General features: G+C 45.0%; 1 protein-coding gene across 2 annotated transcripts in view; it reads right to left on the bottom strand.

Annotated features, from left to right (window-relative positions):
- Positions 1–348: 348 nt before the first annotated feature.
- The window catches only part of LOC148138307 (uncharacterized), a 92,358-nt gene continuing 68,023 nt past the window's right edge, over positions 349–24,683 (bottom strand). Inside the window, exon 3 of one of the 2 annotated variants that reach the window (XM_087981597.1) lies at positions 349–1,475. In XM_087981597.1, the coding sequence (XP_087837723.1) occupies positions 394–1,461 (1,068 nt within the window). In that variant the 5' untranslated portion in view covers positions 1,462–1,475 and the 3' untranslated portion in view covers positions 349–393. The remainder of the gene's footprint in view (positions 1,476–24,683) is intronic. The other variant, XM_087981596.1, reaches the window with a different exon arrangement.

Genomic DNA, 24,683 nt, shown 5'->3' with positions numbered 1-24,683 from the left:
TTCTATCATGGCCAACTTGTTTCTCGACTCCACTCTCCAGCCTTCCCTCCCCATTACCCTCATTCCCCCTGACTCATAGAACATGGAACATCTCAGCGCAGTACAGGCCCTTCGGCCCCTCGATGTTGCGCCGACCTGTGGATCCAATCTGAAGCCCATTCTTGTCCTCATGACTATCCAATGACCAATTAAATGCCCTTAAAGTTGGTGAGTCGTGTGGTGCGTTCCAACCCCTCCATTTGAAGCTGTGTCCCCTCTTTGGGAGATTGGTCACACCCCCACCCCCAGATTCCTCCCCCTTCCCAAAATGAGACCCCAAGTCACGGTGCCCATGCCCACCCCCACCCCTTCACCCCCCCCCCCATGCCCCTGTACCCAGGAAGCTCTGCCCCCTCACAGGGCAGTGATATCGTGGTTGGTGTCTGCCCACTGGGCTGTGCCAGAGAAAGAGTGGATGTCACTGAGGAGCTCATCCCCACTGGGGGAGTGATGGCCAGATCGGTCACCCTCGCTCGGCTGTCTGCCTGACCCCTCCTCCTGCCCCTTTTCCTCGCTCTCCTCCTCCCGGACTGCCCTCTCCCTCAGGTCTAGCCCCCCGAGGCTGGAGTAGTCATCGCTATCGGAGTGATCAGTGTTCTCCTGGTCGCTGTCTCCCTCTGGCTGTACCTCACTGCTGCCTCTTCCCTGGACCACTTCACCTTCCACTCCCTCCTCCCCCCCTCCCCCATCCTCCCATTCCGCCACCTCATCATCCTCATCATTGCCCAGTAATGGGGAGGACCTCCAGGGGAGTATTCGGCAGACAGCACTGAGGAGGACCCGCCTCATTGCTCTGGGCTGTCCATCCTCTGTCCCCTCTCCCTCCTCAGCATTGACGTACCGCTCCCTGTCCAGGTGACAGGGATAGTAGGAGCCTTGACCCCCAAATTCCTGCAGCTTCCTGCAGGCACTGACCAGGAGGATGAGGAGAGTGATGAAAATCAGACACAGGATTAAGACTATCCACATCCGACTGGGAGGGTCAATCACTTTGACTGAGATCTGTCGTTCATTTTTCATCACCGGAGTCTTGCTGGAGATCACCTTCAGGGTCGTCCTGGAGATCACCTTTCGGGTCATCCTCTGGGATGTTGTGGTAGTCGTGTTTGTAGATCTCTGCCTGGTGGACAATACTGGGGTCATGACCCCCAATGTCTCTCCCTCCGCAGTCGTGACCTCTGGAGTCCCTCCCTTTTGGGTCATGACCCCTGTTGCTGTTGCCCTGGTGGCCAGGGGCTCAGTGTTATTGGCCATTTCCACCGTGCCAGAGGTTGTGACCTCTGGACGCTGTCCAGGGGTCTGTTTGATGATGGAGGCGTGGGCTGAGACGTGCATTGGGGTTACAGGGGGTCCTGAGGCCAAGAGGTGGGGAGTCAGGGTCAGCAGCAGGAGGAGGGTAGGGGGAAAACACATGGTGACCATTTACCCACCAGGACCTGAGCAGGGAGAGGGTGGAGACACAGAGAGAGAGAGAGAGAGAGAGAGAGAAAGGGTTAGGCTCCAAAATCCATCCCGCAAAACACCACTCAATTATCCCCATTCCACAAATCACACTCAATCACCCCATTACACAAAAACCCTCAATTAACCCATTCCCCAAATCAAACTCAATTACCCCATTCCCCAAATCACACTCAATCACCCCATCCCCAAATCACACTCAATTACCCCATTCCACAAATCACACTCAATCACCCCATTCCCCAAATCACACTCAATTACCCCATTCCACAAATCACACTCAATCACCCCATTCCCCAAATCAAACTCAATTACCCCATTCCCCAAATCACACTCAATCACCCCATTCCCCAAATCAAACTCAATTACCCCATTCCCCAAATCACCCTCAATTACCCCATTCCCCAAATCACCCTCAATTACCACCATTCCCCAAAACAACCTCAATTACCCCCATTCCCCAAGACACCCTCAATTACCCTATTCCCCAAATCACACTCAATTACCCCATTCCCCAAATCACACTCAATTACCCCATTCCCCAAAACACCGTCAATTAGCCTATTTCCCAAATCACACTCAATTACCCCATTCCCCAAATCACACTCAATTACTCCATTCCCCAAATCACCCTCAATTACCACCATTCCCCAAAACAACCTCAATTACCCCCATTCCCCAAGACACCCTCAATTACCCCATTCCCCAAATCACACTCAATTACTCCATTCCCCAAATCACACTCAATTACCCCATTCCCCAAATCACACTCAATTAACCCATTCCCCAAATCACACTCAATTACTCCATTCCCCAAATCACCCTCAATTACCCCATTCCTCAAATCACCCTCAATTATCCCCATTCCCCAAATCACCCTCAATTACCACCATTCCCCAAAACAACCTCAATTACCCCCATTCCCCAAGACACCCTCAATTACCCTATTCCCCAAATCACACTCAATTACCCAATTCCCCAAATCACACTCAATTACCCCATTCCCCAAAGCAACCTCAATTACCCCATTCCTCAAATCACCCTCAATTATCCCCATTCCCCAACTCACACTCAATTACCCCTATTCCCCAAATCACACTCAATTACCCCCATTCCACAAATCACCCTCAATTATTTCCATTCCCCAAATCACACTCAATTACCCCTATTCCCCAAATCACACTCAATTACCCCCATTCCACAAATCACCCTCAATTATTTCCATTCCCCAAATCACACTCAATTACCCCCATTCCCCAAATCACACTCAATTACCCCAATCCCCAATTCACCCTCAATTACCCCATTCCCCTAATCACCCTCGATTACCACCATTCCCCAAATCACACTCAATTTCCCCATTCCCCAAATCACCCTCAATTACCCCATTCCCCAGATCACACTCAATTACCCCCATTCCCCAAATCACCCTCAATTACCCCATTCCCCAAAGCACACTCAATTACCCCATTCCCCAAATCACCCTCAATTACCACATTCCCCAAATCACACTCAATTACCCCATTCCACAAATCACCCTCAATTATTTCCATTCCCCAAATCACACTCAATTACCCCCATTCCCCAAATCACACTCAATTACCCCAATCCCCAATTCACCCTCAATTACCCCATTCCCCTAATCACCCTCGATTACCACCATTCCCCAAATCACCCTCAATTATCCCATTCCCCAAATCATCCTAAATTACCCCATTCCACAAATCACACTCAATTGCCCCATTCCCCAAATCACCCTCAATTATCCCCATTCCCCAAATCATCCTAAATTACCCCCATTCCACAAATCACACTCAATTACCCCATTCCCCAAATCACACTCAATTACCCCCATTCCCCAAATCACCCTCAATTATCCCCATTCCCCAAATCATCCTAAATTACCCCCATTCCACAAATCACACTCAATTACCCCATTCCCCAAATCACCCTCAATTACCCCATTCCCCAAATCACCCTCAATTATCCTCATTCCCCAAATCACCCTCAATTACCCCATTGCCCAAATCACATTCAATTACCCCATTCCCCAAATCACCCTCAATTACCCCATTCCACAAATCACACTCAATTTCCCCCATTCCCCAAAACACCCTCAATTACCTGATTCCCCAAATCACCCTCAATTACCCGATTCCCCAATACACACTCAATTACCCTATTCCACAAATCACCATCAATTACCACCATTCCGCAAAATACCCTCAATTACCACCATTCCCCAAATCACCCTCAATTACCCCATTCCCCAAATCACACTCAATTACCCCCATTCCCAAAATCACACTCAATTATCCCCATTCCCCAAATCACACTCAATTACCCCCATTCCCCAAATCACCCTCAATTACCCCATTTCCCAAATCACCCTCAATTACCCCATTTCACAAATCACCCTCAATTACCCCATTCCCCAAATCACCCTCGATTACCCCATTCCCCAAATCACCCTCAATTACCCCATTCCCCAAATCACACTCAATTTCCCCATTCCACAAATCACCCTCAATTACCCCATTCCCCAAATCATCCTAATTTACCCCCATTCCGCAGATCACACTCAATTACCCCATTCCACAAATCACACTTAATTACCCCATTCCACAAATCACACTCAATTACCCCCATTCCACAATTCACCCTCAATTACCCCCATTCCCAAAATCACCCTCAATTACCCCATTCCCCAAATCAAACTCAATTACCCCATTCCCCAAATCACACTCAATTACCCCATTCCCCAAATCACACTCAATTAGCCCATTCCCTAAATCACACTCAATTACCCACATTCCTCAAATCACCCTCAATTATCCCATTTCCCCAAATCACACTCAATTTCCCCATTCCACAAATCACCCTCAATTACCCCATTCCACAAATCATCCTAAATTACCCCCAGTCCCCAAATCACACTCAATTACCCCATTCCCCAAATCACACTCAATTACCCCCATTCCCCAAAACACCCTCAATTACCCCATTTCCCAAATCACCCTCAATTACCCCATTCCCCAGATCACACTCAATTACCCCATTCCCCAAATCACACTCAATTGCCCCATTCCCCAAATCACACTCAATTACCCCCTTTCAACAAATCATCCTCAATTACCCCATTCCCCAAATCACCCTCAATTACCGCATTCCCCAAATAACCCTCAATTACCCCTTCTCCAAATCACACTCAATAACCCATTCCCCAAAACACTCTCAATTACCCCATTCCCCAAATCACACTCAATTACCCCATTCCCCAAATCACCCTCAATTACCCCATTCCCCAAATCACACTCAATTACCCACATTCCACAAATCACACTCAATTACCCACATTCCACAAATCACACTCAATTACCCAGTCCCCAAATCACCGTCAATTACCCCCATTCCCCAAATCACACTCAATTACCCACATTCCACAAATCACACTCAATTACCCAGTCCCCAAATCACCATCAATTACCCCCATTCTCCAAAGCACACTCAATTACCCTTTTTCCCCAAATGACCCTCAATTACCCCATTCCCTAAATCACCCTCAATTACCCCATTCCCCAAATCACACTCAATTACCCCCATTCCCCAAATCACACTCAATTACCCAGTCCCCAAATCACCGTCAATTACCCCCATTCCCCAAAGCACACTCAATTACCCCATTCCCCAAATCGCCCTCAATTACCACATTCCCCAAATCACACTCAATTACCCCATTCCCCAATTCACCCTCGATTACCCTCAGTCCCCAAAACACCCTCAATTATTCCCTTGCCCCAAATCACACACAATTAACCCATTCCCCAAATGACCCTCAATTACCCCATTCCCCAAATCACCCTGAATTATCCCCATTCCCCAAAACAACCTCAATTACCCCATTCCCCAAATCACACTCAATTACCCGATTCCCCAAATCACACTCAATTACCCCCCTGCAACAAATCATCCTCAATTACCGCTTTCCACAAATAAAACTTTATTACCCCATTCCCCAAATCACCCTCAATTACCCCCATTCCTCAAATCACCGTCAATTACCCCCATTCCCCAAAGCACACTCAATTACCCCCTTCCAAAAAAATCACCCTCAATTACCCCATTCCCCAAACACCCCCAATTACCCCATTCCCCAAATCACCCTCAATTAGCCCCATTCCTCAAATCGCCGTCAATTACCCCCATTCCCCAAAGCACACTCAATTACCCTCTTTCCCCAAATGACCCTCAATTACCCCCAGTCCCCAAATTATCCTCAATTTACCCCATTCCCCAAATCACCCTCAATTACCCCATTCCCTAAATCACACTCAATTACCCCCTTCCAAAAAAATCACCCTCAATTACCCCATTCCCCAAACACCCCCAATTACCCCATTCCCCAAATCACCCTCAATTACCCCATTCCTCAAATCGCCGTCAATTACCCCCATTCCCCAAAGCACACTTCATTACCCTCTTTCCCCAAATGACCCTCAATTACCCCCAGACCCCAAATTATTCTCAATTACCCCCATTCCCCAAATCACCCTCAATTACCCCATTCCCCAAATCACACTCAATTACCCCATTCCCCAAATCACCCTCGATTACCCTCGGTCCCCAAAACACCCTCAATTATCCCCATGCCCCAAATCACACACAATTAACCCATTCCCCAAATCTCACTCAATTACCACATTCCCCAAATCACACTCAATTGCCCCATTCCCCAAATCACACTCAATTACCCCCTTTCAACAAATCATCCTCAATTACCCCATTCCCCAAATCACCCTTGATTACCCCATTCCCCAAATCACCCTCAATTACCCCCATTCCTCAAATCACACTCAATTACCCCCATTCCCCAAATCACACTCAATTGCCCAGTCCCCAAATCACCATCAATTATCCCATTCCCCAATACACACTAAATTACCCCATTCCCCAAACCACACTCAATTACCCCATTCCCCAAATCACACTCAATTACCTCCATTCCCCAAATCACCCTTAATTACCCCATTCCCCAAATCACACTCAATTACCCCCATTCCCCAAATCACACTCAATTGCCCAGTCCCCAAATCACCCTCAATTACCACATTCCCCAAATCACACTCAATTACCCCATTCCCCAAATCACCCTCGATTACCCTCAGTCCCCAAAACACCCTTGATTACCCCATTCCCCAAATCACCCTCAATTACCCCCATTCCTCAAATCACACTCAATTACCCCCATTCCCCAAATCACACTCAATTGCCCAGTCCCCAAATCAACCATCAATTATCCCATTCCCCAATACACACTAAATTACCCCATTCCCCAAACCACACTCAATTACCCCATTCCCCAAATCACACTCAATTACCTCCATTCCCCAAATCACCCTTAATTACCCCATTCGCCAAAGCACACTCAATTACCCCATTCCCCAAATCACCCTCAATTACCACATTCCCCAAATCACACTCAATTACCCCATTCCCCAAATCACCCTCGATTACCCTCAGTCCCCAAAACACCCTCAATTATCCCCATGCCCCAAATCACACACAATTAACCCATTCCCCAAATCTCACTCAATTACCGCATTCCCCAAATCACACTCAATTACCCCCTTTCAACAAATCATCCTCAATTACCCCATTCCACAAAACACCCTCAATTACCCCATTCCCCAAATCACCCTCAATTACCCCATTCCTCAAATCACACTCAATTATTCCATTCCCCAAATCACCCTCAATTACCCCATTCCACAAAACACCCTCAATTACCCCATTCCCCAAATCACACTCAATTAACCCATTCCCCAAATCACACTCAATTACACCATTCCCCAAATCACACTCAATTACCCGCATTCCCCAAATCACACTCAATTACCCAGTCCCCAAATCATCATCAATTACCCCATTCCCCGAATCACACTCAATTGCCCAGTCCCCAAATCACCCTCAATTACCACATTCCCCAAATCACACTCAATTACCCCATTCCCCAAATCACCCTCGATTACCCTCAGTCCCCAAAACACCCTTGATTACCCCATTCCCCAAATCACCCTCAATTACCCCCATTCCTCAAATCACACTCAATTACCCCCATTCCCCAAATCACACTCAATTGCCCAGTCCCCAAATCAACCATCAATTATCCCATTCCCCAATACACACTAAATTATCCCATTCCCCAAACCACACTCAATTACCCCATTCCCCAAATCACACTCAATTACCTCCATTCCCCAAATCACCCTTAATTACCCCATTCGCCAAAGCACACTCAATTACCCCATTCCCCAAATCACCCTCAATTACCACATTCCCCAAATCACACTCAATTACCCCATTCCCCAAATCACCCTCGATTACCCTCAGTCCCCAAAACACCTTCAATTATCCCCATGCCCCAAATCACACACAATTAACCCATTCCCCAAATCTCACTCAATTACCGCATTCCCCAAATCACACTCAATTACCCCCTTTCAACAAATCATCCTCAATTACCCCATTCCACAAAACACCCTCAATTACCCCATTCCCCAAATCACCCTCAATTACCCCATTCCTCAAATCACACTCAATTATTCCATTCCCCAAATCACCCTCAATTACCCCATTCCACAAAACACCCTCAATTACCCCATTCCCCAAATCACACTCAATTAACCCATTCCCCAAATCACACTCAATTACACCATTCCCCAAATCACACTCAATTACCCGCATTCCCCAAATCACACTCAATTACCCAGTCCCCAAATCATCATCAATTACCCCATTCCCCGAATCACACTCAATTAGCCCATTCCCCAAATCACCCTCAATTACCACATTCCCCAAATCACACTCAATTACCCCATTCCCCAAATCACCCTCGATTACCCTGAGTCCCCAAAACACCCTCAATTATCCCCATGCCCCACATCACACACAATTAACCCATTCCCCAAATCTCACTCAATTACCGCTTTCACCAAATCACCCTTGATTACCCCATTCCCCAAATCACCCTCAATTACCCCCATTCCACAAAACAACCTCAATTACCCCATTCCCCAAAACACACTCAATTACCCCATTCCCCAAATCACCCTCAATTACACCATTCCCCAAATCACCCTTGATTACCCCATTCCCCAAATCACACTCAATTATCCCATACCCCAAAACACACTCAATTACCCCAATCACCAAATCATCCTCAATTACCCCATTCCCGAAATCACACTCAATTACCCCATTCCCCAAATCACACTCAATAACCCCATTCCAGAAAACACCCTCAATTGCCCCATTCCTCAAAACACCCTCAATTACCCTATTCCCCAAATCACAATTACCCCATTCCCCAAATCACCCTCAATTACCCCATTCCCCAAATCACCCTCAATTAACCCATTCCCCAAATCACCCTCAATTAACCCATTCCCCAAATCACACTCAATTACCCGATTCCCCAAATCACCCTTGATTACCCCATTCCCCAAATCACCCTCAATTACCCCATTCCTCAAATCACACTCAATTATCCCATTCCCCAATACACACTCAATTACCCCAATCACCAAATTACCCTTGATTACCCCATTCCCCAAATCACACTCAATTACCACCATTCCCCAAATCACACTCAATCACCCCATTCCTGAAATCACCCTCAATTGCCCCATTCCCCAAAACACCCTCAATTACCACATTCCCCAAATCACACTCAATTACCCCATTCCCCAAATCACCCTCGATTACCCTGAGTCCCCAAAACACCCTCAATTATCCCCATGCCCCACATCACACACAATTAACCCATTCCCCAAATCTCACTCAATTACCGCTTTCACCAAATCACCCTTGATTACCCCATTCCCCAAATCACCCTCAATTACCCCCATTCCACAAAACAACCTCAATTACCCCATTCCCCAAAACACACTCAATTACCCCATTCCCCAAATCACCCTCAATTACACCATTCCCCAAATCACCCTTGATTACCCCATTCCCCAAATCACACTCAATTATCCCATACCCCAAAACACACTCAATTACCCCAATCACCAAATCATCCTCAATTACACCATTCCCGAAATCACACTCAATTACCCCATTCCCCAAATCACACTCAATAACCCCATTCCAGAAAACACCCTCAATTGCCCCATTCCTCAAAACACCCTCAATTACCCTATTCCCCAAATCACAATTACCCCATTCCCCAAATCACCCTCAATTACCCCATTCCCCAAATCACCCTCAATTAACCCATTCCCCAAATCACCCTCAATTAACCCATTCCCCAAATCACACTCAATTACCCGATTCCCCAAATCACCCTTGATTACCCCATTCCCCAAATCACCCTCAATTACCCCATTCCTCAAATCACACTCAATTATCCCATTCCCCAATACACACTCAATTACCCCAATCACCAAATTACCCTTGATTACCCCATTCCCCAAATCACACTCAATTACCACCATTCCCCAAATCACACTCAATCACCCCATTCCTGAAATCACCCTCAATTGCCCCATTCCCCAAAACACCCTCAATTACCCTATTCCCCAAATCACATTCAATTACCCCATTCCCCAAATCACCCTCAATTACCCCATTCCCCAAACCACACTCAATTATCCCCATTCCCCAAATCACCCTCAATTACCCCATTCCCCAAATAACACTCAATTACCCGATTCCCCAAATCACCCTTGATTACCCCATTCACCAAATCACCCTCAATTTCCCCCATTCCTCAAATCACACTCAATTATCCCATTCCCCAATACACACTCAATTACCCCAATCACCAAATCACCCTGAATTACCCCATTCCCCAATACACACTCAATTACCCCATTCCACAAATCACACTCAATTATCCTCTTTCCCCAAATGACCCACAATTACCCCCATTCCCCAAATTATCCTCAATTACCATATTCCCCAAATAACTCTCAATTACCCCATTCCCCCAATGATCCTCAATTACCCCATTCCCCAAATCACCCTCAATTATCCCATTCGCCAAATCACATTCAATTACCCACTTTCAACAAATCATCCTCAATTACCCCATTCCCCAAATCAGCCTCAATTACCCCATTCCCCAAATCACCCTCGATTACCCTCAGTCCCCAAAGCATCCTCGATTATCCCCATGCCCCAAATCACACACAATTAACCCATTCCCCAAATCTCACTCAATTACGCATTCCCCAAATCACACTCAATTGCCCCATTCCCCAAATCACACTCAATTACTCCATTCCCCAAACCACCCTTGATTACCCCATTCCCCAAATCACCCTCAATTTCCCCCATTCCTCAAATCACACTCAATTATCCCATTCCCCAATACACACTCAATTACCCCAAAAACCAAATCACCCTTGATTACCCCATTCCCCAAATCACCCTCAATTATCCCATTCCCCAAATCACCCTCAATTATCCCCATTCCCCAAATCACACTCAATTACGCCATTCACCAAATCACCCTCAATTACCCCATTTTTAAAATCACACTCAAATATCCACATTCACCAAATTACCCTGAATTACCCCATTCCCCAAATCACCCTCAATTACCCCATTCCCCAAATCACACTCAATTATCCCCATTCCCCAAATCACCCTCAATTAACCCATTCCCCAAATCACACTCAATTACCCGATTCGCCAAATCATCCTTGATTACCCCATTCCCCAAATCACCATCAATTACCCCATTCCTCAAATCACACTCAATTATCCCATTCCCCAATACACACTCAATTACCCCAATCACCAAATCACCCTTGATTACCCCATTCCCCAAATCACACTCAATCACCCCCATTCCAGAAATCACCCTCAATTGCCCCAATTCCCCAAAACACCCTCAATTACCCTATTCCCCATATCACATTCAATTACCCCATTCCCCAAATCACCCCCAATTACCCCATTCCCCAAATCACACTCAATCACCCCATTCCAGAAATCAACCTCAATTGCCCCATTCCCCAAAACACCCTCAATTACCCTATTCCCCAAATCACATTCAATTACCCCATTCCCCAAATCACCCTCAATTACCCCATTACCCAAACCACATTCAATTATCCCTATTCCCCAAATCACCCTCAATTACCCCATTCCCCAATAACACACAATTACCCGATTCCCCAAATCACCCTTGATTACACCATTCACCAAATCACCCTCAATTTCCCCCATTCCTCAAATCACACTCAATTATCCCATTTCCCAATACACACTCAATTACCCCATTCACCAAATTACCCTGAATTACCCCATTCCCCAATACACACTCAATTACCCCATTCCACAAATCACACACAATTATCCTCTTTCACCAAATGAGCCACAATTACCCCCATTCCCCAAATTATCCTCAATTACCATATTCCCCAAATAACTCTCAATTATGCCATTCCCCCAATGATCCTCAATTACCCCATTCCCCAAATCACCCTCAATTATCCCATTCGCCAAATCACATTCAATTACCTCCTTTCAACAAATCATCCTCAAATACCCCATTCCCCAAATCAGCCTCAATTATCTCATTCCCCAAATCACCCTCGATTACCCTCAGTCCCCAAAGCATCCTCAATTATCCCCATGCCCCAAATCACACACAATTAACCCATTCCCCAAATCTCACTCAATTACGCATTCCCCAAATCACACTCAATTGCCCCATTCCCCAAATCACACTCAATTACCCCATTCCCCAAATCACACTCAATTACCCCATTCCCCAAACCACCCTTGATTACCCCATTCCCCAAATCACCCTCAATTTCCCCCATTCCTCAAATCACACTCAATTATCCCATTCCCCAATACACACTCAATTACCCCAATAACCAAATCACCCTTGATTACCCCATTCCCCAAATCACCCTCAATTAACCCATTCGCCAAATCACCCTCAATTATCCCCATTCCCCAAATCACACTCAATTACGCCATTCACCAAATCACCCTCAATTACCCCATTTTTAAAATCACACTCAATTATCCCCATTCACCAATACACACTCAATTACCCCAATCACCAAATCACCCTGAATTACCCCATTCCCCAATGCACACTTAATTACCCCATTCCCCAAATCACACTCAATTATCCTCTTTCCCCAAATGACCCACAATTACCCCCATTCCCCAAATTATCCTCAATTACCATATTCCCCAAATAACTCTCAATTACCCCATTCCCCCAATGATCCTCAATTACCCCATTCCCCAAATCACCATCAATTATCCCATTCGCCAAATCAAACTCAATTACCCCCTTTCAACAAATCATCCTCAATTACCCCATTCCCCAAATCAGCCTCAATTACCCCATTCCCCAAATCACCCTCGATTACCCTCAGTCCCCAAAGCATCCTCAATTATCTCCATGTCCCAAATCACACACAATTAACCCATTCCCCAAATCTCACTCAATTACGCATTCCCCAAATCACACTCAATTACCCCATTCCCCAAATCACACTCAATTACCCCATTCCCCAAACCACCCTTGATTACCCCATTCCCCAAATCACCCTCAATTTCCCCCATTCCTCAAATCACACTCAATTATCCCATTCCCCAATACACACTCAATTACCACAATAACCAAATCACCCTTGATTACCCCATTCCCCAAATCACCCTCAATTATCCCATTCCCCAAATCACCCTCAATTATCCCCATTCCCCAAATCACACTCAATTACGCCATTCACCAAATCACCCTCAATTACCCCATTTTTAAAATCACACTCAAATATCCCCATTCACCAAATCACCCTGAATTACCCCATTCCCCGAATCACCCTCAATTACCCCATTCCCCAAATCACACTCAATTATCCCCATTCCCCAAATCACCCTCAATTACCCCATTCCCCAATACACACTCAATTACCCCAATAACCAAATCACCCTCAATTATCCCATTCCCCAAATCACCCTCAATTATCCCCATTCCCCAAATCACACTCAATTACGCCATTCACCAAATCACCCTCAATTACCCCATTTTTAAAATCACACTCAAATATCCCCATTCACCAAATCACCCTGAATTACCCCATTCCCCAAATCACCCTCAATTACCCCATTCCCCAAATCACACTCAATTACCCGATTCGCCAAATCACCCTCATTTACCCCATTCCTCAAATCAAACTCCATTATCCCATTCCCCAATACACACTCAATTACCCCAATCACCAAATCACCCTTGATTACCCCATTCCCCAAATCACACTCAATCACCCCCATTCCAGAAATCACCCTCAATTGCCCCATTCCCCAAAACACCCTCAATTACCCTATTCCCCATATCACATTCAATTACCCATTCCCCAAATCACCCCCAATTACCCCATTCCCCAAATCACACTCAATTATCCCCATTCCCCAAATCACCCTCAATTACCCCATTCCCAAATAACACTCAATTACCCGATTCCCCAAATCACCCTTGATTACCCCATTCCCCAAATCACCCTCAATTTCCCCATTCCTCAAATCACACTCAATTATCCCATTCCCCAATAAACACTCAATTACCCCAATAACCAAATCACCCTTGATTACCCCATTTCCCAAATCACCCTCAATTATCCCATTCCCCAAATCACACTCAATTATCCCCATTCACCAAATCACCCTCAATTAACCCATTCCCCAAATCACACTCAATTACCCGATTCCCCAAATCACCCTTGATTACCCCATTCCCCAAATCACCCTTGATTACCCCATTCCTCAAATCACACTCAATTATCCCATTCCCCAATACACACTCAATTACCCCAATCACCAAATTACCCTTGATTACCCCATTCCCCAAATCACACACAATTACCACCATTCCCCAAATCACACTCAATCACCCCATTCCTGAAATCACCCTCAATTGCCCCATTCCCCAAAACACCCTCAATTACCCTATTCCCCAAATCACATTCAATTACCCCATTCCCCAAATCACCCTCAATTACCCCATTACCCAAACCACACTCAATTATTCCCATTGCCCAAATCACCCTCAATTACCCCATTCCCTAAATAACACTCAATTACCCGATTCCCCAAATCACCCTTGATTACCCCATTCCCCAAATCACCCTCAATTTCCCCCATTCCTCAAATCACATTCAATTATCCCATTCCCCAATACACACTCAATTACCCCAATCACCAAATCACCCTGAATTACCCCATTCCCCAATACACACTCAATTACCCCATTCCACAAATCAGACTCAATTATCCACTTTCCCCAAATGAACCACAATTACCCCCATTCCCCAAATTATCCTCAATTACCATATTCCCCAAATAACTCTCAATTACCCCATTCCCCCAATGATCCTCAATTACCCCATTCCCCAAATCAGCCTCAATTATCCCATTCGCCAAATCACATTCAATTACCTCCTTTCAACAAATCATCCTCAATTACCCCATTCCCCAAATCAGCCTCAATTACCTCATTCCCCAAATCACCCTCGATTACCCTCAGTCCCCAAAGGATCCTCAATTATCCCCATGCCCCAAATCACACACAATTAACCCATTCCCCAAATCTCACTCAATTACGCATTCCCCAAATCACACTCAATTGCCCCATTCCCCAAATCACACTCAATTACCCCATTCCCCAAATCACACTCAATTACCCCATTCCCCAAACCACCCTTGATTAGCCAATTCCCCAAATCACCCTCAATTTCCCCCATTCCTCAAATCACACTCAATTATCCCATTCCCCAATACACACTCAATTACCCCAATAACCAAATCACCCTTGATTACCCCATTCCCCAATACACACTCAATTACCCCATTCCACAAATCACACTCAATTATCCCATTCCCCAATACACACTCAATTACCCCAATAACCAAATCGCCCTTGATTACCCCATTCCCCAAATCACCCTCAATTATCCCATTCCCCAAATCATCCTCAATTATCCCCATTCCCCAAATCACACTCAATTACGCCATTCACCAAATCACCCTCAATTACCCCATTTTTAAAATCACACTCAAATATCCCCATTCACCAAATCACCCTGAATTACCCCATTCCCCAAGTCACCCTCAATTACCCCATTCCCCAAATCACACTCAATTATCCCCATTCCCCAAATCACCCTCAATTAACCCATTCCCCAAATCACACTCAATTACCCAATTCGCCAAATCACCCTTGATTACCCCATTCCCCAAATCACCCTCAATTACCCCATTCCTCAAATCACACTCAATTATCCCATTCCCCAATACACACTCAATTACCCCAATCACCTAATCACCCTTGATTACCCCATTCCCCAAATCACAATCAATCACCCCATTCCTGAAATCACCCTCAATTGCCCCATTCCCCAAAACACCCTCAATTACCCTATTCCCCATATCACATTCAATTACCCCATTCCCCAAATCACCCCAATTACCCCATTCCCCAAATCACACTCAATTATCCCCATTCCCCAAATCACCCTCAATTACCCCATTCCCCAAATAACACTCAATTACCCGATTCCCCAAATCACCCTTGATTACCCCATTCCCCAAATCACCCTCAATTTCCCCATTCCTCAAATCACACTCAATTATCCCATTCCCCAATACACACTCAATTACCCCAATAACCAAATCACCCTTGACTACCCCATTCCCCAAATCACCCTCAATTATCCCATTCCCCAAATCACACTCAATTATCCCCATTCACCAAATCACCCTCAATTACCCCATTTTTAAAATCACACTCAATTATCCCCATTCACCAATACACACTCAGTTACCCCAATCACCAAATCACCCTGAATTACCCCATTCCCCAATACACACTCAATTACCCCATTCCACAAATCACACTCAATTATCCTCTTTCCCCAAATGACCCACAATTACCCCCATTCCCCAAATTATCCTCAATTACCACATTCCCCAAATAACTCTCAATTACCCATTCTCCATTAATGATCCTCAATTACCCCATTCCCCAAATCACACTCAATTATCTCATTCGCCAAATCACACTCAATTACCCCCTTTCAACAAATCATCCTCAATTACCCCATTCCCCAAATCACCCTCAATTACCCCATTCCCCAAATAACACTCAATTACCCGATTCCCCAAATCACCCTTGATTACCCCATTCCCCAAATCACCCTCAATTTCCCCATTCCTCAAATCACACTCAATTATCCCATTCCCCAATACACACTCAATTACCCCAATAACCAAATCACCCTTGATTACCCCATTCCACAAATCACCCTCAATTATCCCATTCCCCAAATCACACTCAATTACGCCATTCACCAAATCACCCTCAATTACCCCATTTTTAAAATCACACTCAAATATCCCCATTCACCAAATCACCCTGAATTACCCCATTCCCCAAATCTCCGTCAATTACCCCATTCCCCAAATCACACTCAATTATGCCATTCCCCAAATTATCCGTAATTACCCCATTCCCCAAATCACACTCAATTATCCCCATTCCCCAAATCACCCTCAATTACCCCATTCCCCAAATTATCCGTAATTACCCCATTCCCCAAATCACACTCAATTATCCCCATTCCCCAAATCACCCTCAATTTCCCCATTCCTCAAATCACACTCAATTATCCCATTCCCCAATACACACTCAATTACCCCAATAACCAAATCACCCTTGATTACCCCATTCCCCAAATCACCCTCAATTTCCCCATTCCTCAAATCACACTCAATTATCCCATTCCTCAATACACACTCAATTACCCCAATAACCAAATCACCCTTGACTACCCCATTCCCCAAATCACCCTCAATTATCCCATTCCCCAAATCACACTCAATTATCCCCATTCACCAAATCACCCTCAATTACCCCATTTTTAAAATCACACTCAATTATCCCCATTCACCAATACACACTCAATTACCCCAATCACCAAATCACCCTGAATTACCCCATTCCCCAATACACACTCAATTACCCCATTCCACAAATCACACTCAATTATCCTCTTTCCCCAAATGACCCACAATTACCCCCATTCCCCAAATTATCCTCAATTACCATATTCCCCAAATAACTCTCAATTACCCCATTCCCCATTAATGATCCTCAATTACCCCATTCCCCAAATCACACTCAATTATCTCATTCGCCAAATCACACTCAATTACCCCCTTTCAACAAATCATCCTCAATTACCCCATTCCCCAAATCACCCTCAATTACCCCATTCCCCAAATCACCCTCGATTACCCTCAGTCCCCAAAGCATCCTCAATTATCCCCATGCCCCAAATCACACACAATTAACCCATTCCCCAAATCTCACTCAATTACGCATTCCCCAAATCACACTCAATCGCCCCATTCCCCAAATCACACTCAATTACCCCATTCCCCAAATCACACTCAATTACCCCATTCCCCAAACCACCCTTGATTACCCTATTCCCCAAATCACCCTCAATTTCCCCCATTCCTCAAATCACACTCAATTATCCCATTCCCCAATACACACTCAATTACCCCAATAACCAAATCACCCTTGATTACCCCATTCCCCAAATCACCCCCAATTATCCCATTCCCCAAATCACCCTCAATTATCCCCATTCCCCAAATCACACTCAATTACGCCATTCACCAAATCACACTCAATTACCCCATTTTTAAAATCACACTCAAATATCCCCATTCACCAAATCACCCTGAATTACCCCATTCCCCGAATCACCCTCAATTACCCCATTCCCCAAATCACACTCAATTATCCCCATTCCCCAAATCACCCTCAATTACCCCATTCCCCAAATCACACTCAATTACCCGATTCGCCAAATCACCCTTGATAACCCCATTCCCCAAATCACCCTCAATTACCCATTCCTCAAATCACACTCAATTACCCCATTCCCCAAATCACCCTGAATTATCCCATTCCCCACATCACACTCAATTATCCCCATTCACCAAATCACACTCAATGACCCCCATTCCTGAAATCACCCTCAATTGCCCCATTCCCCAAAACACCCTCAATTACCCCATTCCCCAAATCACACTCAATTATCCCCATTCCCCAAATCACCCTCAATTACCCCATTCCCCAAATAACACTCAATTACCCGATTCCCCAAATCACCCTTGATTACCCGATTCCCCAAATCACCCTCAATTTCCCCATTCCTCAAATCACACTCAATTATCCCATTCCCCAATACATACTCAATTATCCCCATTCCCCAAATCACCCTTGATTACCCCATTCCCCAAATCACCCTCAATTATCCCATTCCCCAAATCACACTCAATTATCCCCATTCACCAAATCACCCTCAATTACCCCATTTTTAAAATCACACTCAATTATCCCCATTCACCAATACACACTCAATTACCCCAATCACCAAATCACCCTGAATTACCCCATTCCCCAATACACACTCAATTACCCCATTCCACAAATCACACTCAATTATCCTCTTTCCCCAAATGACCCACAATTACCCCCATTCCACAAATTATCCTCAATTACCATATTCCCCAAATAACTCTCAATTACCCCATTCCCCATTAATGATCCTCAATTACCCCATTCCCCAAATCACCCTCAATTATCCCATTCCCCAAATCACCCTCAAATACCACCTTTCAACAAATCATCCTCAATTACCCCATTCCCCAAATCACCCTCAATTACCCCTTCCCCAAATCACCCTCGATTACCCTCAGTCCCCAAAGCATCCTCAATTATCCCCATGCCCCAAATCACACACAATTAACCCATTCCCCAAATCTCACTCAATTACGCATTCCCCAAATCACACTCAATTGCCCCATTCCCCAAATCACACTCAATTACCCCATTCCCGAAATCACACTAAATTACCCCATTCCCCAAACCACCCTTGATTACCCCATTCCCCAAATCACCCTCAATTTCCCCCATTCCTCAAATCACACTCAATTATCCCATTCCCCAATACACACTCAATTACCCCAATAACCAAATCACCCTTGATTACCCCATTCCCCAAATCACCCTCAATTATCCCATTCCCCAAGTCACCCTCAATTATCCCCATTCCCCAAATCACACTCAATTACGCCATTCACCAAATCACCCTCAATTACCCCATTTTTAAAATCACACTCAAATATCCCCATTCACCAAATCACCCTGAATTACCCCATTCCACGAATCACCCTCAATTACCCCATTCCCCAAATCACACTCAGTTATCCCCATTCCCCAAATCACCCTCAATTACCCCATTCCCCAAATCACACTCAATTACCCGATTCGCCAAATCACCCTTGAATACCCCATTCCCCAAATCACCCTCAATTACCCCATTCCTCAAATCACACTCAATTACCCCATACCCCAAATCACCCTGAATTATCCCATTCCCCAAATCACACTCAATTATCCCCATTCACCAAATCACACTCAATCACCCCCATTCCTGAAATCACCCTCAATTGCCCCATTCCCCAAAACACCCTCAATTACCCTATTCCCCATATCACATTCAATTACGCCATTCCCCAAATCACCCCCAATTACCCCATTCCCCAAATCACACTCAATTATCCCCATTCCCCAAATCACCCTCAATTACCCCATTCCCCAAATAACACTCAATTACCCGATTCCCCAAATCACCCTTGATTACCCCATTCCCCAAATCACCCTCAATTTCCCCATTCCTCAAATCACACTCAATTATCCCATTCCCCAATACACACTCAATTACCCCAATAACCAAATCACCCTTGATTACCCCATTCCCCAAATCACCCTCAATTATCCCATTCCCCAAATCACACTCGATTATCCCCATTCACCAAATCACCCTCAATTATCCCATTTTTAAAATCACACTGAATTATCCCCATTCACCAAAACACACTTAATTACCCCAATCACCAAATCACCCTGAATTACCCCATTCCCCAATACACACTCAATTACCCCATTCCGCAAATCACACTCAATTATCCTCTTTCCCCAAATGAGCCACAATTACCCCCATTCCACAAATTATCCTCAATTACCATATTCCCAAATAACTCTCAATTACCCCATTCCCCCAATGATCCTCAATTACCCCATTCCCCAAATCACCCTCAATTATCCCATTCGCCAAATCACACTCAATTACCCCCTTTCAACAAATCATCCTCAATTACCCCATTCCCCAAATCACCCTCAATTACCTCATTCCCAAAATCACCCTCGATTACCCTCAGTCCCCAAAGCATCCTCAATTATCCCCATGCCCCAAATCACACACAATTAACCCATTCCCCAAATCTCACTCAATTACCCCATTCCCCAAATCACACTCAATTACCCCATTCCCCAAACCACCCTTGATTACCCCATTCCCCAAATCACCCTCAATTTCCCCCATTCCTCAAATCACACTCAATTATCCCATTCCCCAATACACACTCAATTACCCCAATAACCAAATCACCCTTGATTACCCCATTCCCCAAATCACCCTCAATTATCCCATTCCCCAAATCACCCTCAATTATCCCCATTCCCCAAATCACACTCAATTACGCCATTCACCAAATCACCTTCAATTACCCCATTTTTAAAATCACACTGAAATATCCCCATTCACCAAATCACCCTGAATTACCCCATTCCCCAAATCACCCTCAATTACCCCATTCCCCAAATCACACTCAATTATCCCCATTCCCCAAATCAACCTCAGTTAACCCATTCCCCAAATCACACTCAATTACCCGATTCGCCAGATCACCCTTGATTACCCCATTCCCCAAATCACCCTCAATTACCCCATATCTCAAATCACACTCAATTATCCCATTCCCCAATACACACTCAATTACCCCAATCACCAAATCACCCTTGATTACCCCATTCCCCACATCACACTCAATCACCCCCATTCCTGAAATCACCCTCAATTACCCCATTCCTCAAATCACACTCAATTATCCCCATTCCCCAAATGACCCTCAATTACCCCATTCCCCAAATCACACTCAATTACCCCATTCCCCAATCACCCTCAATTACCCCCATTTCCCAAATCATCCTCAGTTCCCCAATTCCCCAAATCACAGTCAATTATCCCCATTCCCCAAATCACACTCAATTCCCCCATTCCCCAAATCACCCGCAATTACCCCATTCCCCAAATTACACTCAATTACCCTATTCCCCAAATCACCCTCAATTACCCCATTCCCCAAATCACCCTCAATTACGCCATTCCCCAAATTATCCGTAATTACCCCATTCCCCAAATCACACTCAATTATCCCCATTCCCCAAATCACCCTCAATTACCCCATTCCCCAAATAACACTCAATTACCCGATTCCCCAAATCACCCTCAATTACGCCATTCCCCAAATTATCCCCAATTACCCCATTCCCCAAATCACACTCAATTATCCCCATTCACCAAATCACCCTCAATTATCCCATTTTTAAAATCACACTGAATTATCCCCATTCACCAAAACACACTTAATTACCCCAATCACCAAATCACCCTGAATTACCCCATTCCCCAATACACACTCAATTACCCCATTCCGCAAATCACACTCAATTATCCTCTTTCCCCAAATGAGCCACAATTACCCCCATTCCACAAATTATCCTCAATTACCATATTCCCAAATAACTCTCAATTACCCCATTCCCCCAATGATCCTCAATTACCCCATTCCCCAAATCACCCTCAATTATCCCATTCGCCAAATCACACTCAATTACCCCCTTTCAACAAATCATCCTCAATTACCCCATTCCCCAAATCACCCTCAATTACCCCATTCCCAAAATCACCCTCGATTACCCTCAGTCCCCAAAGCATCCTCAATTATCCCCATGCCCCAAATCACACACAATTAACCCATTCCCCAAATCTCACTCAATTACCCCATTCCCCAAATCACACTCAATTACCCCATTCCCCAAACCACCCTTGATTACCCCATTCCCCAAATCACCCTCAATTTCCCCCATTCCTCAAATCACACTCAATTATCCCATTCCCCAATACACACTCAATTACCCCAATAACCAAATCACCCTTGATTACCCCATTCCCCAAATCACCCTCAATTATCCCATTCCCCAAATCACCCTCAATTATCCCCATTCCCCAAATCACACTCAATTACGCCATTCACCAAATCACCTTCAATTACCCCATTTTTAAAATCACACTGAAATATCCCCATTCACCAAATCACCCTGAATTACCCCATTCCCCAAATCACCCTCAATTACCCCATTCCCCAAATCACACTCAATTATCCCCATTCCCCAAATCAACCTCAGTTAACCCATTCCCCAAATCACACTCAATTACCCGATTCGCCAGATCACCCTTGATTACCCCATTCCCCAAATCACCCTCAATTACCCCATATCTCAAATCACACTCAATTATCCCATTCCCCAATACACACTCAATTACCCCAATCACCAAATCACCCTTGATTACCCCATTCCCCAAATCACACTCAATCACCCCCATTCCTGAAATCACCCTCAATTACCCCATTCCTCAAATCACACTCAATTATCCCCATTCCCCAAATCACCCTCAATTACCCCATTCCCCAAATCACACTCAATTACCCCATTCCCCAATCACCCTCAATTACCCCCATTTCCCAAATCATCCTCAGTTCCCCAATTCCCCAAATCACACTCAATTATCCCCATTCCCCAAATCACACTCAATTCCCCCATTCCCCAAATCACCCGCAATTACCCCATTCCCCAAATTACACTCAATTACCCTATTCCCCAAATCACCCTCAATTACCCCATTCCCCAAATCACCCTCAATTACGCCATTCCCCAAATTATCCGTAATTACCCCATTCCCCAAATCACACTCAATTATCCCCATTCCCCAAATCACCCTCAATTACCCCATTCCCCAAATAACACTCAATTACCCGATTCCCCAAATCACCCTCAATTACGCCATTCCCCAAATTATCCCCAATTACCCCATTCCCCAAATCACCCTCGATTACCCCATTCCCCAAATCACACTCAATTACCCCATTCCCCAAATCACCCTCAATTACCCCATTCCTCAAATCACACTCAATTATCCCATTCCCCAAATCACCCTCAATTACCCCATTCCCCAAATTATCCGTAATTACCCCATTCCCCAATCACCCTCAATTACCCCCATTTCCCAAATCATCGTCAGTTACCCAATTCCCCAAATCACACTCAATTATCCCCATTCCCCAAATCACCCTCAATTACCCCATTCCCCAAATCACACTCAATTACCCCATTCCCCAATCACCCTCAATTACCCCCATTTCCCAAATCATCCTCAGTTCCCCAATTCCCCAAATCACACTCAATTATCCCCATTCCCCAAATCACACTCAATTCCCCCATTCCCCAAATCACCCGCAATTACCCCATTCCCCAAATTACACTCAATTACCCTATTCCCCAAATCACCCTCAATTACCCCATTCCCCAAATCACCCTCAATTACGCCATTCCCCAAATTATCCGTAATTACCCCATTCCCCAAATCACACTCAATTATCCCCATTCCCCAAATCACCCTCAATTACCCCATTCCCCAAATAACACTCAATTACCCGATTCCCCAAATCACCCTCAATTACGCCATTCCCCAAATTATCCCCAATTACCCCATTCCCCAAATCACACTCAATTATCCCCATTCCCCAAATCACCCTCAATTACCCCATTCCCCAAATAACACTCAATTACCCGATTCCCCAAATCACCCTTGATTACCCCATTCCCCAAATCACCCTCAATTTCCCCATTCCTCAAATCACACTCAATTATCCCATTCCCCAATACACACTCAATTACCCCAATAACCAAATCACCCTTGATTACCCCATTCCCCAAATCACCCTCAATTATCCCATTCCCCAAATCACACTCAATTACCCCCATTCACCAAATCACCCTCAATTAGCCCATTTTTAAAATCACACTGAATTATCCCCATTCAGCAAATTACCCTGAATTACCCCATTCCCCAATACACACTCAATTACCCCATTCCCCAAATCACACTCAA

The sequence above is a fragment of the Chiloscyllium plagiosum genome, unplaced genomic scaffold (genome assembly GCF_037043375.1).
Source record: "Chiloscyllium plagiosum isolate Xiang-an unplaced genomic scaffold, Cpla_swu_hap1 HiC_scaffold_40, whole genome shotgun sequence".
Lineage (NCBI taxonomy): Eukaryota > Metazoa > Chordata > Chondrichthyes > Orectolobiformes > Hemiscylliidae > Chiloscyllium > Chiloscyllium plagiosum.
Note: the sequence above shows the minus strand (reverse complement) of the source record. Positions and strands in the feature narration are given on the sequence as shown.